The 15,251-nt window shown below is 35.5% G+C and overlaps 1 protein-coding gene across 1 annotated transcript in view; it reads left to right on the top strand.

Moving 5' to 3' along the window:
• Positions 1 to 15,251, top strand: part of ULK4 (unc-51 like kinase 4) — a 233,585-nt gene that overhangs the window by 104,391 nt on the left and 113,943 nt on the right. Inside the window, exon 30 of the mRNA XM_062569461.1 lies at positions 6,596 to 6,644. Coding sequence (XP_062425445.1) covers positions 6,596 to 6,644 — 49 coding nt within the window. The remainder of the gene's footprint in view (positions 1 to 6,595; positions 6,645 to 15,251) is intronic.

Raw genomic sequence — 15,251 nt, 5'->3', positions numbered from 1 at the left:
TGCTGACTGGAAATCACTTTGCTGACAACATTATGATTTTATATAAAAATGAGGCTTATCTTATTATTGACTAGGTATTAGATATACCACTTGTAAATAGGAGAGGGTAAAACTGAGAAATTGGCAAAACACAAGAACATCTGTTGTGATGGTAGAAAATTGTTTGTGTTTTTCTTTTTCTTTTTTTTTTAAAAAAATGATACATTTCTTAAATGTAATTTGTGGACATTGAGCAATTTGTAAAATAAGTTGGAGGCAATTTTCTTTTGATGAGGTTGTCAAGTTCTTCTTGGTGTTAATGGAGAAACTTTTTTGTAGTTCAGACCTATCAAATGACAAACATTCTTACACAAATACGGATTTTGAAGCTAGAAGCAAAATAGGAATCAAATGTGAGTTCTCTTGTCCCTCAACAATCTTGTGTCTGTTGGCAAAATGACTGGGACTGTATTGTCCCAGTAAATTCCAATAAATGTGTGCAACAGACAGCTTATGCTGGAACTGAAAGTAAACCTCTTGCATTTCACCATGTGATTATTGGCTGCAATTGGCAATTCAACTGCTAATACATGATGAGCAAAAAAGATTTAGTACAAATCTTTATATTCTACTACTTGAAAAATATTTTCCTTGAATTTTACACACTGACAGTTATAGCAAATACTCGAAGAAATATGATGTAGGATATTTCTTCTCATATGTTTTTCTTATAATGCTGTTGTAAATTTGATTCTCAAATCCCATTCTTTTGTGCTTATGAAAACTGTCTCCATGTTAGCTTTCCCACCTTCAATGTTAATCATATACTTAGGAAGAACTTTAAAAATACTGTCACTGAATATCGGTGATGTGGACCTCTTGCATGGATATCTTCACTGCTATTTTGTCTTCCTTTTCTTCCTACTACAAAAATTAGAGCATTCAATGAAAACCTAATTATTCTCTGTCCAACATAATTAGATTAATTTTCTGCCTACGTGAAGGCAGACATGTTCTATGCATATGTTGAAACATATACTGGAACTGCTTGGACACCTTAGTGACTGGATTGGAAGAATAACTCAGTTCAAGTAATAATTAACTCTAAAATAATTTGGACCTCTAATGATAGGTTAATAAATCTTTTTTTTTTCCTGATGATTTTTATGGTCAACATTTGTAAATTGTGTCTTGTTTATATTTCTTAAAATCATTGTCTTTGCCTTTGAACAGCTTTCGAGGGGCATGGTATGAAAATGTAGCAATAATGCAAATTTGAAGCTTTCCAGTTTGTCAGTAGATCCTTATTATTTGGGATTCACCAAGAGAAACTAAATTGTTTGGGATGGTAAAAGGCTATCCTCTCAGCAGGAATCTTTCCACTTTGAGAGACAGCTCCACTGCCCCCCTCTCCGCTGTCCCTCTGTGTGTCTCATTGCCATCAACGAGCATATTTAGTATTTTCTGTAGGGTCATTTTATACCGATCATAAATTCTGCGAGGGAGATGATCTTTAGACCAATTTGCTTAATATACTAGTGGATATTGTCTTTAATAAGCATTCCTTTTGCCTTATCCTCCTACTGCACTCTATCTATGGCCTAAGTAATGACAACAAAATTATGTATTTTTCCTGTTAGTATTCAGGTTTTACTATTTTTTTTTCCCTCCTATCTCAGATCAGTGTTATTTGAGAATAATGTTGGTGATTAGTCAGCCAGAACTATTGCACAAGAAAAGGTGGCTTCAACACTGGGTAGAGTGAAATTGTGAAGAAGGTTATAGTCATTTATCTTCAAACATTTACAAGTTAGTTTCATAATTTTACACTGTAGAATAGTTCATAATTTTGTTTATATGTATGTGTTTGAAGGAGTTTTAATCTTTTGTTTTCCTCAGGGCATATATGAGGGAAAGTTTCATAACTCTAATAGTGATTTTTAGAAAACAAACTTCTCTGGTTCTCTGGCAGCTAAGCAGACTCTTAAAAGCATCCCCTTATTGTTCCAAAAAACAGTTCTAGTTTGTTGAGATAAGAGAAGGGACTGTGAGAGTCTAAGATAAATTGAATGAATTAGTTTGCTTTTAATATAATCTTGTTGTTTGTTTTTAAAATTACACATCTGCATTCTAATATGTTAGGAAGATTCTACTTGTCTTGGGTCAATTTGCCTACGTGACAGAAATACATTATTCAGAATGGAATCTATTTTGTGAAATGATAGTCAGCAAAATTCATGTTTTGCCTTTTAGTAGTTGTTCTTTTTTGAAGTGCACGGTCATAATCTGAATATGGTGTTTTTTCAGGATCTAAATTTAAAAATTTGTATCCATGATTTTATTAACTGTATCAGATTGATTTGGAGAAGTTACTGGTTGACCACATGTCCCAATTTACTTATGACCTCATGCCACTTCAGTAGCATGAGGATAGACTGCCCACTGGCACTCCAGTTTTAGTTCATGATCCCTAATTAGTTCAAATTCCTGTAATATGTTATCTTAGAAAAACTTCCTTAAGAATTATATTAATTTCAATATCAGAATTTTGATTGCATTTTGTGATAAGGTCTTTTTTGGCAAATCTAAAACCCTTTCTCTGTTTTATCATCTTAAATTCCATTTTAATACTGTAATGTAGTCATCCAAGCTTCATCTTTTTCCTTTTCATATTTACACTATCAAACAATATATAGCTTTCTATGCTAAAATCTAAACCCTAGGTATTAATACAAACAATATATCCTGTCAAATCTCAAACAGTGATACACCTAGAGATTCACCACAAAATTGTGGTTCTTGAATTCTTCCTGTTCTCTGCAAATTATGTCTCAAATTATTTTCAAAAATTACTGAGTAAGTATCTGTTGTTTAGAATTCTGGCATTTTGACTGTGTGTTAATCTTCCAACCTTTATTCCAGTGTCTCAATTTGATAATAAAAACATTTGCACGCTAGTGCAAATTTGCTTTTTAGTGAAAGATCCAGAACAAAAGTCCAAGTGTGAAAACCAACAGACCAACCAACTGCAATGCAGCAAGATCTAAGGAGCATGAATTCTTAAATTGTTTATCAGGCAGGAGTCAAAATCACATTCTTTGTGTTTCTGTGTTGGGATCTTTTTTAGTGAGGTATGTAGTTTGTTGCACTGCTGTCCTTCTAGAAGAGATATTTATTGTGTATATTGAGAAGTGAAATATAGACTAACTGGTAGTCTGTACTCCAAATAGATATCTGTGGCTTTCTTTTTTTATAAAAATTTATCAGGATTATAACATAATATGTTGATTTTTGAATAATAAGTGACTTAAAAAGCTTAGGTCTCAGTGTCCTGGGAAATGAATTGCTCTAAGTTTTTATGGTAGAAATCTGACATGTTTTCATTGGCCAGGGACCACCTGCCGTTGTAGGTACATGCATGTAAATCATACCTATAAGGGAGGAAAACTGCCATATGTCTTGTATTTGAAGAGAGAACTTATCAAAATGCTTACTTACAAAGATGTCATTGCTAGACTTTTATTTAGAAAAACAAAGTAGTATCCTTATTTAATTGTTTTGCAAGTGACACAAGATGGGAAGTTGTATTGATTGCACTGTATATTTTTTCTACCTTTGTGTATTACCCAGGTGGAACACATACAACTGAAATATTCATCCCATCACTTTTTCAACAGACAAGGAATTCTGCATAGGGAACAATGTGCAGATATTCTTTGTGCCCAATAAATAAGGAGTTAGTCTTATGCTGTCTCCTCAATGCTGTCTTCATTAGCATACACCAGAATTATTTATGTGAGGAGTCAATTCAGTGCAGTATAAATTCATTCTTCTATAAGGTACTGCCTTTTTCAGGCAAGTGCTGGGAAAAAGAGCTTAAACTTTACACCAGAAGTCATGTTCTAAGGCCCTTAACCTCAACAGGAAAAATAGATGCCTGGGACTTTTCTGAAACCTTGCCTGTAACAAAGGACTGTCCCTCTGTCCCTCACTAGGCTTGTATTTTGCAAGAAGGCAATTTAAGATGTCTTAGGAAAGTAGATCTTGCATATATATATATTTTTTTTTTAATCAAAAAGTGTAGGCTTCATCTCATTCTGAAAAATGTTAAGTATTTTGATCATACTGATGTGAGTCTTACAAAAATTGCATGATTAGTTACTTTGAGCCACTGTTGATTATACAGATATAGATTTGAATGAGAGGAATGAGAGTAGTTTGATATTTAGAATAATAATTTATTTCTATGATTATGTATATTTTCCAAGCATGTGATAGGACTCAATTTCTTTTAAAGGAAAAAAGAGAGAGAAATGTCTATGGAGTACAAAGCTCCTTTTATTTTAGAATGTGGCCATTCTATGAAATAAATTCAGCAGCTAAACTTCTCTTTCATCAACTTTAAGACTTTTCCTTCTAGAACACTTTAAATGTCAAGTAGCAATGGAGAATGTAATAATGCCATTCTTTCTTTTTGCACACGTACACAAAATTGGGATAAATCAGATTTAAGCTTTGGTACACAAATGTCTTAATACATGTCTTGATGTGACTTCATACTTCAGCTGAGTTATAGGCATATTTTCTTTTAAAGCCTGCAGCTGTTTCTTGCTTGAAGCATAAGTTTGCAGATGACCTTTAAGGATGGCCATCTTGGCTGTAGGTTTGTCTTAGCTTATCTCAGCAGAAAATATAGGTGACTTTGTAACTCTGTAACAAACAGGACTGCTTGTAGTTTTTGAAACCAGTTGTGTTAATCTTTGCCACAAAAGAATTTTTCGAGGTTTTGCCTAGAATAGGATTTCTTAGTTATTCTTGCTTTTCTATTATACTTTACTGACAATTTGTTGTTCTCTTAAATGCTGCTTATAAAGCAAAGTAAGCAGCTTTTCTCGATTTAAATAATTTGAGTATCCTTCAAGCATAAAAAGTTTGTGCTGGCAAAACTGAGTTTTGTCAACATGATTGCTACTATATTAGTTGCTTTTTAGGGGTGGAATCTGTGGTGTTTAAAATGGTATTTTTTACATCTGGGTTTGGTATACCTATTTCATCAAATTCTGTATTATGGGCTAAGCTTTTGATTAAACTGGTAGATTTGGCCATGGAAAATGACATTCCTGTAAAGGAGATTTTCAAGTATCACTGAACTATCATAACAACTCTTTTTCCTGTCTACTGTCCTGGGACTCTCTTATGATATGACTGGGTCCATGTTGCTATAAAAGTCTGCTTCGTTGTTGACAGGTGGCTTGGGGAAGATCAGCTTCAAGTTACCCTAACCTATACAAGGAACTTACTGGGGCTTCCGTAGCAGGAACTTTTCTTCGACTTTATTAGAACCAAAATTTGTTCTTAAATTCAGGATTCTTGGGCGTGATACTTTTATTTTCATGAAAATCCTTTCCTCTTTTAAAATATGTTGTGTTGTGAGGTATAACTTGGTTGGGTTTTTTGTTCTTTGTTTTTTTTTTTTTAACACATTTAAGTATGTAAGAAAAATTGATGGCATTTGGCTGAACAAGGCTGTTATGAGCTACATTAAACATGTTCATATAGGTGTATACAATTACGTCACTATGTTATGAAATGGTTAGTGAATGTATTTTATTGTTTCTAGTCATTTGCCAGTGCTGTCCAGCCTAATAAATCTTCTTATACTAGAAACAAAACTAAATCAAATCTTTGTATAGATTCCATATGATCAACACTATTATATTTCAGTGAATGTGGTGAGTAGAGAAATAGCAAAATAATATGGAATAAGAAAGCACTTATATTTAACTTGCATGTGACTTGTAAATAATTCTCAGTTCTTCATCGGTATGGCAGTTCTATTGAAAAGGATATCTTTCATTCTTTATTACTGTATTATGCTTCCTTAACATAAGATTTTTTTTTTAGCACGTATGGTTAATTAGAGTTCTGATAAAGTATGTGATCCTATAATTCAGTTTGTCGTCATAGTATATGACATGCACTTTATTAATAAATATAATGCTTTTTGAGTTTTAAGAATAGAAAAAGCTGCATAAATTTTAAGTAGTATTGTTTTTGAGAATATTCATTCTTTTATATGTGAAGATGTGTGTCTGATTTTTAGTAGGAAAATATAACTAAGTTATTTTGGGTAATTACTTCTGAGAACTTCTAGAAGTGTCATATGTCATATATTAATATGTTAAAGCCAAGAAGGTAGTTAATGGAGCATACATTAAAAAGCAAAACACAGCATATTTATAATTTCACTATGTGCATTGTAGATCTATTAGTTCAAATTATTTTGTACTGTATGTTGACTGTTTCATAGCCTTTGAGTTTCTGAATTTTAATTAATTTCAGCCATTAAAAAAAAATTAATTTCCTTACTGTTCCATTCTCTTGCATCAGATCAGTGAGACAGTTCTAGAAATAATTTCCAAAGCAGTATTACACTACTGTTTCCAATTAATAGCTGAAGTGGAGTTCATTTTTTGAGAGCTGGTCAAAAGCTGAGGGTCTAGGTCATGGATTTTAGCAACAACTTTTGTGCTCCTCTGCTCCTTTTTGGCGCTTTAGTATGTTGAATAAGAATTCAATGCTCTCTCAAAATAATTTTTAAAACATGTTTTTACAGCTTTATTGAAGAAAACCACCTTGTTCCTGTTCTTTTTCAAGTCATCTTGGTAAGAATAAATTTCAGTTTTTGTATGGTTTAATATATGTATTATATCTCTCAAATCAAGGCATGTCTATTAAATCTAATAGACATGTTTACAAGTCTTTGATGAAATGAAGTTGAGCAATACAAAAGAATTTAGTACAGACAAAAATGTATGTGATTCTCACCAACTATTTATGTGTAAACACTTTTAGAAAGATTTGTCTTTTTTGAGCCATATAAAAGTCCGAACAAGAGAATCATTTCATATGATTCTTATTTGGCTTACTCAAATGACAAGGGCCAAAAGAACATTTGTTTTATTTAACAATATCAAGCTGCAGTTTGATTATGATGGTAATCCTCCTTCCCACTCTTCATTCATACAGAATTTCCATCAATGTGAAATATTAGGGATATTACTTTTGGACACTAACATGATGAATTTCCATCACTGAATAGAGATCACGGGGGGGAAAAAGTGGTGATGGATTGCAATTCTGCAATGTTGAGAAAAAGCATGCTAGTGAAGAAAAATCTATGGGATAGTTTGAGATCTGGATACTGTGCTGTCTGCCAGCCCTCTCAGTGATAATTTCTGGGATCTCTTTTTAATATGTAGACTTGTATCAGGTAAGTGTTCTGTTATGTAAGCATGTTCTTGAATACTAAATATGCACGATTTTTGCAGTGCAGGTAAATTGCATAGTTTTTGTATCATTCTTGAAATTCAGTCTTACTCAGTGTATATGTTCATAAATGCGATTGAGTCAAGTTTGAGGTTTTTTAAATTTATTTTCACCTTTTCTCTTCCTTTGCAGTGATCTATTTTACTGCCTATTATTATGAATCACTTTAACACCAGATATTTAGATAAACCCTTTTTTATTAAAATTACCTCTTTATTGATGAGAGATTCTTTTAGTAGAATGCAGAACCCAACTCTTATTGTATCTAACGTACATATATGAATGTACAAATCTGAGAAACTCCTCTTCTGACAAGCATTAACGATAAAAACAGCTTTTTGTAAAGAAATAGTATTGACTGAAGTGGTACTTACAGGTAGTCAAATGTTTCATGTTAATATTCTCAAGTAGCTAACTAGTGTTTGAAACTTGTCCAAGTGTTGGAATTTTGAAGGTTTACTCTCAAAAATGATTAATAAATATTTTTAGTTTAGTAGATAGCTATGAGAATATGAGGATGATCTCAAGCAGTGAACTCTAGAAATCTGCCCCAGATTTTGAAGAACTTTTTATAACTTATCTGTAGTTGATATGTGAAATGTATGTATGTCATGGTACGTGAAAGTGGAATAAGCTGGTCAGCTACAGTCAACCAGAACTACTCTTCCCCAACCCCCGATACACACAGTTTAATACCTTTTTAGAGAATAGAAAGTATCTAAGCTGAAAACTGTATGTGACTGTTAGTTAATAAAAATGAAGCATCTTAAAACTGTGTAGCTATCTTGGAGCTTATAGTTAAAGTTGTGAGAGGAAAAACCTTACAATTTTTAGAGAGAGAGAAAAAAACTTCAACATGCTTTTTTTGAGAAGAACTCCTCTATTCAGCATGTATGGTAGTTTAGCTCCACGAGTACACTGCCTACTGGCTGTGATTGTGGCTGGCCTGAGGGATGCAACTGTCCCTAAACGGGAGTGCTACTCTCCTTACCTTTCTCCTGTTTTCCCTACAGAAGAGTAAATTCAGGAAAGGAAAGATAGACAATTGGGAAGGCTCAATAACCAGGACTAATCAGGGCATTAGCACATCTTGGTTTTGGAGCCATGTAGGTGGCAGTGACTTTTACCAGCAGGGTCAAACAAACTAATGGAAGTAGTATGTTTGCAAGTGAGAGGAAAAGGAGCTTGAGATGCAGGAATCTTACAGCTCCAGGAGAATTTTCAATGCAGTCCAAAAAAAGAAAGTAAAATGAAGGTAGGACTGCAGTACGAATAGACGGTTATCTAGTTATAATGTCTAATGAGGTCAATAAAGATGCAGTGAGTGTATCTGCATATGTTTTCATATACACAAAAAAGGAACCACATTGACAATATATGTGAGTGTACACAGAGCAATATGACATTGAAAAACAGAAGGAAAGCTGACATAATAATGTGTGAAATTTAAATGGTGTGAACTCTCTCTGGTAACAAGCTTAAAAATAATGAGTCAAATTCCAAGATGATTTTACAAGTTAGTATAAGGTATAAACATAATATACAGATGATCTTGAAGTAGAAGAGATGATAGGAAAAGTTATTGTGGGGTATGTTGTGTGTTGTACTTGCTACTTTTTTTGCTCTACTCTTAGCATTCTATTTGTAATAGTTTGTACAGTCTCAAATCTATGAACTATCTGAAAAATCAGTATATTATATAAAAATATTCTTTTTGACTATCATAATACACTATCAAAGTGAATTTTAAATGGAATTGGAAGTGTTTTACTTCCATATTTCTAAATTGTTCATTCATATTTGTATTTTAGACTGCTACAGATATTTTTCTAAGTTAGTAGCATTAAAGTTGGTCTATGTACTATTTTCTAGTCTATCTTCTTTTTAATTGGCTCTACTGTACCCACTGAGGAGAAAAATTAATCACAATTGAAGGCCCTGGGCTAAAAAAACCCAAAAACTCCTTCCACACATCATAAATGTTAACTGGTTTTTCTTTAGAGTTGAGTCTAAACTATTGCATATAAAAGAAATTCTGTATGACTGGTGAAATTATATTTTTCTGCAGATAAATTTTAAATATAAAGCTAATGATGCTAATGATTAGAAGCTCAGTGCTATTTTTAAAGTCCACTAGTCAATTGTGTGCCTATCTTATTAAAGTCTCTAGTATAAGTTTTAACATACTAGCATCCCACTGACCAGCTTCTACTTTCAAATGATGTTTGCACCATCCTGTATTTTTTAAAGGTCAGTGGTCACATGAGATGTGAGGGAACATAGATGGCTTTTAATGAAGCATCCTTTTAATGAAAATGCCTTTCTAGTAAGTCTGAAAGTTATGTTGGTAGATGATACCTTACTATTAAATAGTATTAACGGATGGCAGATTTATCTTGGTGTCTGAACTGTGTAATCTAAAGGTACAACTGTAATTATTATTTTGTATTGTTGATCTATCTTTAACACCCTTCAATATATGTATTACATGTAAAACTGCTGTGACTAGCTAGGAGTGGATTTCTTATAATCCATGAGGCTTTCCTAAAGTGAAAATACCAAAGTACTATTGCAACTGATGATTTCTAGAGCAAAAAATTTGCTAGCTTTTAAAGAGATTTCATATCCAAATATGGATTGAGAGGAATTAGTGAGAAAGTGTTAGACCATCCTGAGATGGTCTGACATTCTTAGAAATTTGAAGAAAACAGATTTAACACACTTATAAAAAATTTTTATAAATAGAAGAATACTTTAACAATGATTATACCATAGTATTTTCCAAACTGTCAAATTGCTTACTGATACATTGAAGTTTCATGTCAACGTTCAATAAGATACTGTGTTTATTCTTTTCTTAATGTGAAATATGTGTTTTGAGATACTGTAAAAGGATCATACTGTATATGATTTCTAGTTTCAAGAACTAAAATACAGCTCCTCTGGTGGAAATGTTTTTATTCTATTACGAACTTGCTTAAGCCCTTTGATTTAAGGGCGAGATGTCTGAGACTACTTATCTTTCTTAATTTGCTAACTTAATAAGAGTATATGCTTAGAGATAAAACTTCAGCATAAAAATGCCTGCACAAATTTATTTCCAAGGATATGCATATTGTTTCTGAGAAATTTTTAACACGCAGCAGAACCTTACATTAAAAAAGCCTTTTAAAAAACATAGGTTTTTTTTTAATTATTTTGTTGTTGATCTTTCTGTCAGGAGTTTCTGAGGAAGAGTTGATATATCTGCATGTTTGTACATGTTTGATTAGTGTTGAATCAGGCTGTTAATCTATTATGGTCAATTGTTTTCCATTTGTATTAGCACTGTACACAGAATGCACTCATAACAGTTTTATTTCTTGATGCATTTCTTGACGTGTTACTATAAACTGCTTAATTGATCGTAACAAAATATCCAATATATAAAGTAGTGCACTTATAATTTATAGTATTTCAAACTTCTACTTTGGCTATGTGAGGATACACCTGTATTTTTGTGTGCTAAGTATCAGGATAGACACAATTCATCTCTAGTAGCTGAAGCTATGAAGAAGAAAGTCAGGCCTACTTCATGTAATTATAGATGTAGTCTTGGATTAAATTCAGGTCTTTGGATCTGTAATCTGAGTAAAAAACTTGTGTGAGGAATAACAAGATGTATTTAAGACAGGCTGTATGATCCATCAAACTGAAAATTAGGAAGAAGATGCTTTGATGTTTTGCATTGCTCTTTTTATGTTGCAACAGTGTGCATCTTAACATATAGCATATAGCACAAGACAAAGTTGTTTGCAGCAGCATGTTGGCTATACTTTCCTTCTCTAGTTCAGAAACGAAGCTTCTTAGTACAAGTCTTTTAAATGATCTTTACCATATGAGCTTCTAAATCTCTGAATTTCCAATTTTAAAAATGTGCACAGACATAATGACCGTATTTTCTGGGGGGAAAAATGGAAAAGAGTACTGGTAATGGTCTTGACATGATGCAAAATGTTTAAATTAAACTTACGGATACCTAAAATTGTCAGTGAGTACTGTAAAGCAGTATAGATGCTCTGGCTTGCCAAATTCCAATCTGTTTTTACCTACGTAGGCAAAGCTGGCAATAAGGATTTAAAGCCTTTGTTGCTACAGACATTCAGATGTACTTGGGGGTCGTTTTGTTTTGTTTTGTTTTTTTTCTTGTCAAACACTCTCTTCAAATATTAAAGACAAATTTTAAGTTACATGTACTACTATTTTACAATCTCTTTCTACTGTACATTTTGACAGTTTTCCAAGGAATTGGATATCTTGTGAATATTTGGGCTTGCTAAGTGTTGGGAAGCAGTATCTCTTTTAGCAGTAGGACTTTTAACAAGAGTTGTTTCCCCCCCCCCCCCCCCATGTGACTGATATGCGTGAAATCTCTCACAAGCCAAAGATGCACTGGATGCTTATAAATGCTTTCTTATATACTCTTATACCTTAATATTTTTTTTCTATTTCTAATGCTAGGAACATGTGGCTGTATTGCTGGTTTTATATCACCCTTGAATTTTCAAGATGATTTATCTCACATTTCCAGACTTGTTTTAATTTTTCTTTTTGTGCCACATCAGTGCACATCAGTGGCCAAGAGAGCATGTCCTTCAGCACTAGGGTAAGGAGTGCGAGATAGTGAGATTGGTGCATATGTCCGTCTCTGGCATAGCTTACTTTGTTTCTTGCTGTCCAGTCAGAGTGTTATGTGATATCTTCTAATTTGTAAATACCTTTATTTTTTAAAAGAAAAATGCTTTCTACTTCCTTCTGTGTAGTTTCAAGTTTGATTATTTTTTGATGTGTATTCATGTTGAGTACTATTGTTATATAGCTTTGTTTGCATCATCCAGGCTAATGCAGCAAAGTAACAATGGATTTCCATATTCAAGAGCGGGAAATGTCTTATGAAAGATGACTAGGAAAAAAAAACATAAAAATATTTTCTTCTGCTTAGAATTCATTACCTGACATTTGTATAGCTACTAAACTAGGAAGGATATTGTAGTTGTAGAAATAAGACTACTTTATCATAGGAATGCTTTCAACCATGAAAAAATTAATACTAACTGTGTCATATCACTATGTTCAACACTTTTGGGTAGCGTACAATCTAGTACAGTAGAGGTGAGCTGGTATAAAATACTTCCAAGTAGAAATGACAGATGCTAAAAAGTGTAATAGTCTGGAAAAAAAATAGAAAAAACAATTTGTTCATTTTAGTGTTTTTTTGTTGTTTGTTTGTTTTTTGTTGTTTTTTTGTTTTGGCTGACATAATGACCAGGGTGGGTTTTTTGTTTTCAATGTTCTGAATACCCTAATTCTATTTATACATCTGTGACTGCAAGAGCATACTGATAACTCTTGCAACTTTCTATCTCTTGGAGCATTCATTTGTGGAGTTGTGAGTAGCTCAGAGTATGAGGTAGGCAGCTGAACCTAAAAATCTAGTAACTAATCCTTGCTACAAGAGACAGGCTTTTTCTACATTAGCAGATTGTATGATTTAACAGGATCAGAACTGTAAACTGAAAAAGTTGGAAGCAAGTGCTCAGCAGGCATGCTATAGCAAGAGGAGGACTAGGGAAAATGTGGGCCCACTACTGAATGGGGCGGGGGCCCTGGTGACAAGGGATACAGAGAAGGCAGAGTTACTGAATGCCTTCTTTGCTTCAGTCTTCACTGCTAAGGGCAGACCTCAGGAATCGCAGAGCCTGGACATGAGGGAGAAAGTCTGGAGAAAGGAAGACTTTCCTTTGGTTGAGGAGGATAGGACTAGAGACCTTCTGGGCAAGCCTGACATCCACAAATCCGTGGGCCCGGATGGGATGCACCCATGGGTACTGAGGGAGTTGGCAGATGTTGTTGCCAGGCCGCTCTCCATCATCTTTGAAAGGTCCTGGAGACCTGGAGAGGTGCCTGAGGACTGGAAGAAAGCCAGTGTCACTGCAGCCTTCAAAAAGGGCAAGAAGGAGGACCCAGGCAACTATGGGCCAGTCAACCTCACCTCCATCCCTGGAAAGGTGATGGAACAGCTCATTCTGGATGTCATCACCAGACACATGGAGGAAAAGAAGGTGATTGGATCAGGAGTAGCCAGCATGGATCCTGCTTAACAGAACTGATAGCCTTCTACGATGGAATGCCTGGCTGCGTAGATGAGGGGAGAGCAGTGGATGTTGTGTATCTTGACTTCAGCAAGGCTTTTGACACCGTCTCCCATGGCATCTTCCTACATAAGCTCAGGAAGCTAAGGACACTGAGGTGGATTGAGAACTGGCTGAAAGGCAGAGCTCAGAGGGTCGTCATCAGTGGTGCGGAGTCTAGTTGGAGGCCTGTGGCTAGTAGAGTCCCCCACGGCTCAGGACTGTGTCCCATCCTGTTCAACGTCTTCATCAATGACCGGGATGAGGGGACAGAGTGCCTCCTCAGCAAGTCTACTGATGATACCAAGCTGGGAGGAGTGGCTGACACACCTGAGGGCTGTGCTGCTCTTCAGAGAGACCTGGCCAGGCTGGAGAGTTGGGGAGAGAGGAACCTCAGGAGGTTCAACAAGGGCAAGTGCAGAGTCCTGCACCTAGGGAGGAATAACCCTATGTACCAGTACAAGCTGGGGGCTGACCTCCTGGAGAGCAGCTCTGCAGAGAAGGACCTGGGAGTGCTAGTGGATGACAAGCTGACCATGAGCCAGCATGTGGCCATGAAGGCCAATGGTATCCTGGGGTGCATTGGGAAGACTATTGCCAGCAGGTGGAGGGAGGTGATCCTGCCCCTCTCCTCAGCCCTGGGGAGGCCTCATCTGGAGTACTGTGTCCAGTTCTGGGCTCCCACTACAAGAGAGACATGGAGCTACTGGAGAGAATCCAGCGTAGGGCTACAAAGATGATCAGAGGGCTGGAGCATCTGCCCTGTGAGGAACGGCTGCAAGACCTCGGCCTCTTCAGCCTGGGGAAGAGAAGACTGAGGGGGGATCTTATCAACGTGTACAAGTACCTGAAGGGAGGGTGTCAAGGGGACAGGGACAAACTTTTCAGTTGCCCCATGTGACCAGACAAGAGGCAATGGGCAGAAATTGAAGCACAGGAAGTTCCGCCTGAACGTGAGGAGGAATGTCTTCCCTGTGAGAGTGATGGAGCACTGGCACAGGTTGCCCAGAGGGGTTGTGCAGTCTCCTTCTCTGGAGATATTCAAGGCCCGCCTGGATGCAACCCTGTCTAACATGCTCTAGGTGACCCTGCTGAGCGAGGAGGCTGAACTAGATGATCTCCAGAGGTCCCTTCCAACCTTACTGATTCTATGATTTTATAGACGTTATATTACACTAACTCTAAAGGATCCAATGATTCGAGTGCTTTGAGTTCCTGTAGTGTCTTCCAGTTCTGTTTCATCCAAAGGGGATCCAGTTCATATGTTCCAAACATACTCTGCGTACCAAAGCATAGCAAGTGCGATCATCAGGAGGTACTCTACAGAGTGTACATATGATCCAAACTAAAATGCCAATAAATATGCATCCTCAGTGAACTTTTTCCTAAGCTTTTTGTCAAGACAAAAATACAACAACCGCATACGATTAGTCCTTTCTGAAAGTATTAGAAAGGAGGATTGATTCTTGAAGTATAGTATAGGTTAGGACAAACATGTCTTAATAATGTCTTAAAAATTCTCCAATTTTGGGGAAACAACAAAATGTGATAGTGTTTGTGAGTGGAAAAAAACCATACCCGGCTGCATTGCTCTAAGCTGTAAATCTCTTTGTATTTGCTGAGTGATGTTACTTAGGATCTAATCCTACAAGTTTTTTCTTTCAATTGCATTAGTTTTCATCATGAAAGGATTTAGCTGAGTTGCAGGAAGTCATGAAAACACATGAATACTAAAGCAGATCAGTATTGGAAATTCCCCCTCTCTGTTTTCTT

This window comes from Rhea pennata, chromosome 2 (assembly GCF_028389875.1).
Source record: "Rhea pennata isolate bPtePen1 chromosome 2, bPtePen1.pri, whole genome shotgun sequence".
Classification (NCBI taxonomy): Eukaryota; Metazoa; Chordata; class Aves; order Rheiformes; family Rheidae; genus Rhea; species Rhea pennata.
This window is presented reverse-complemented; position numbering and strand designations above follow the sequence as displayed.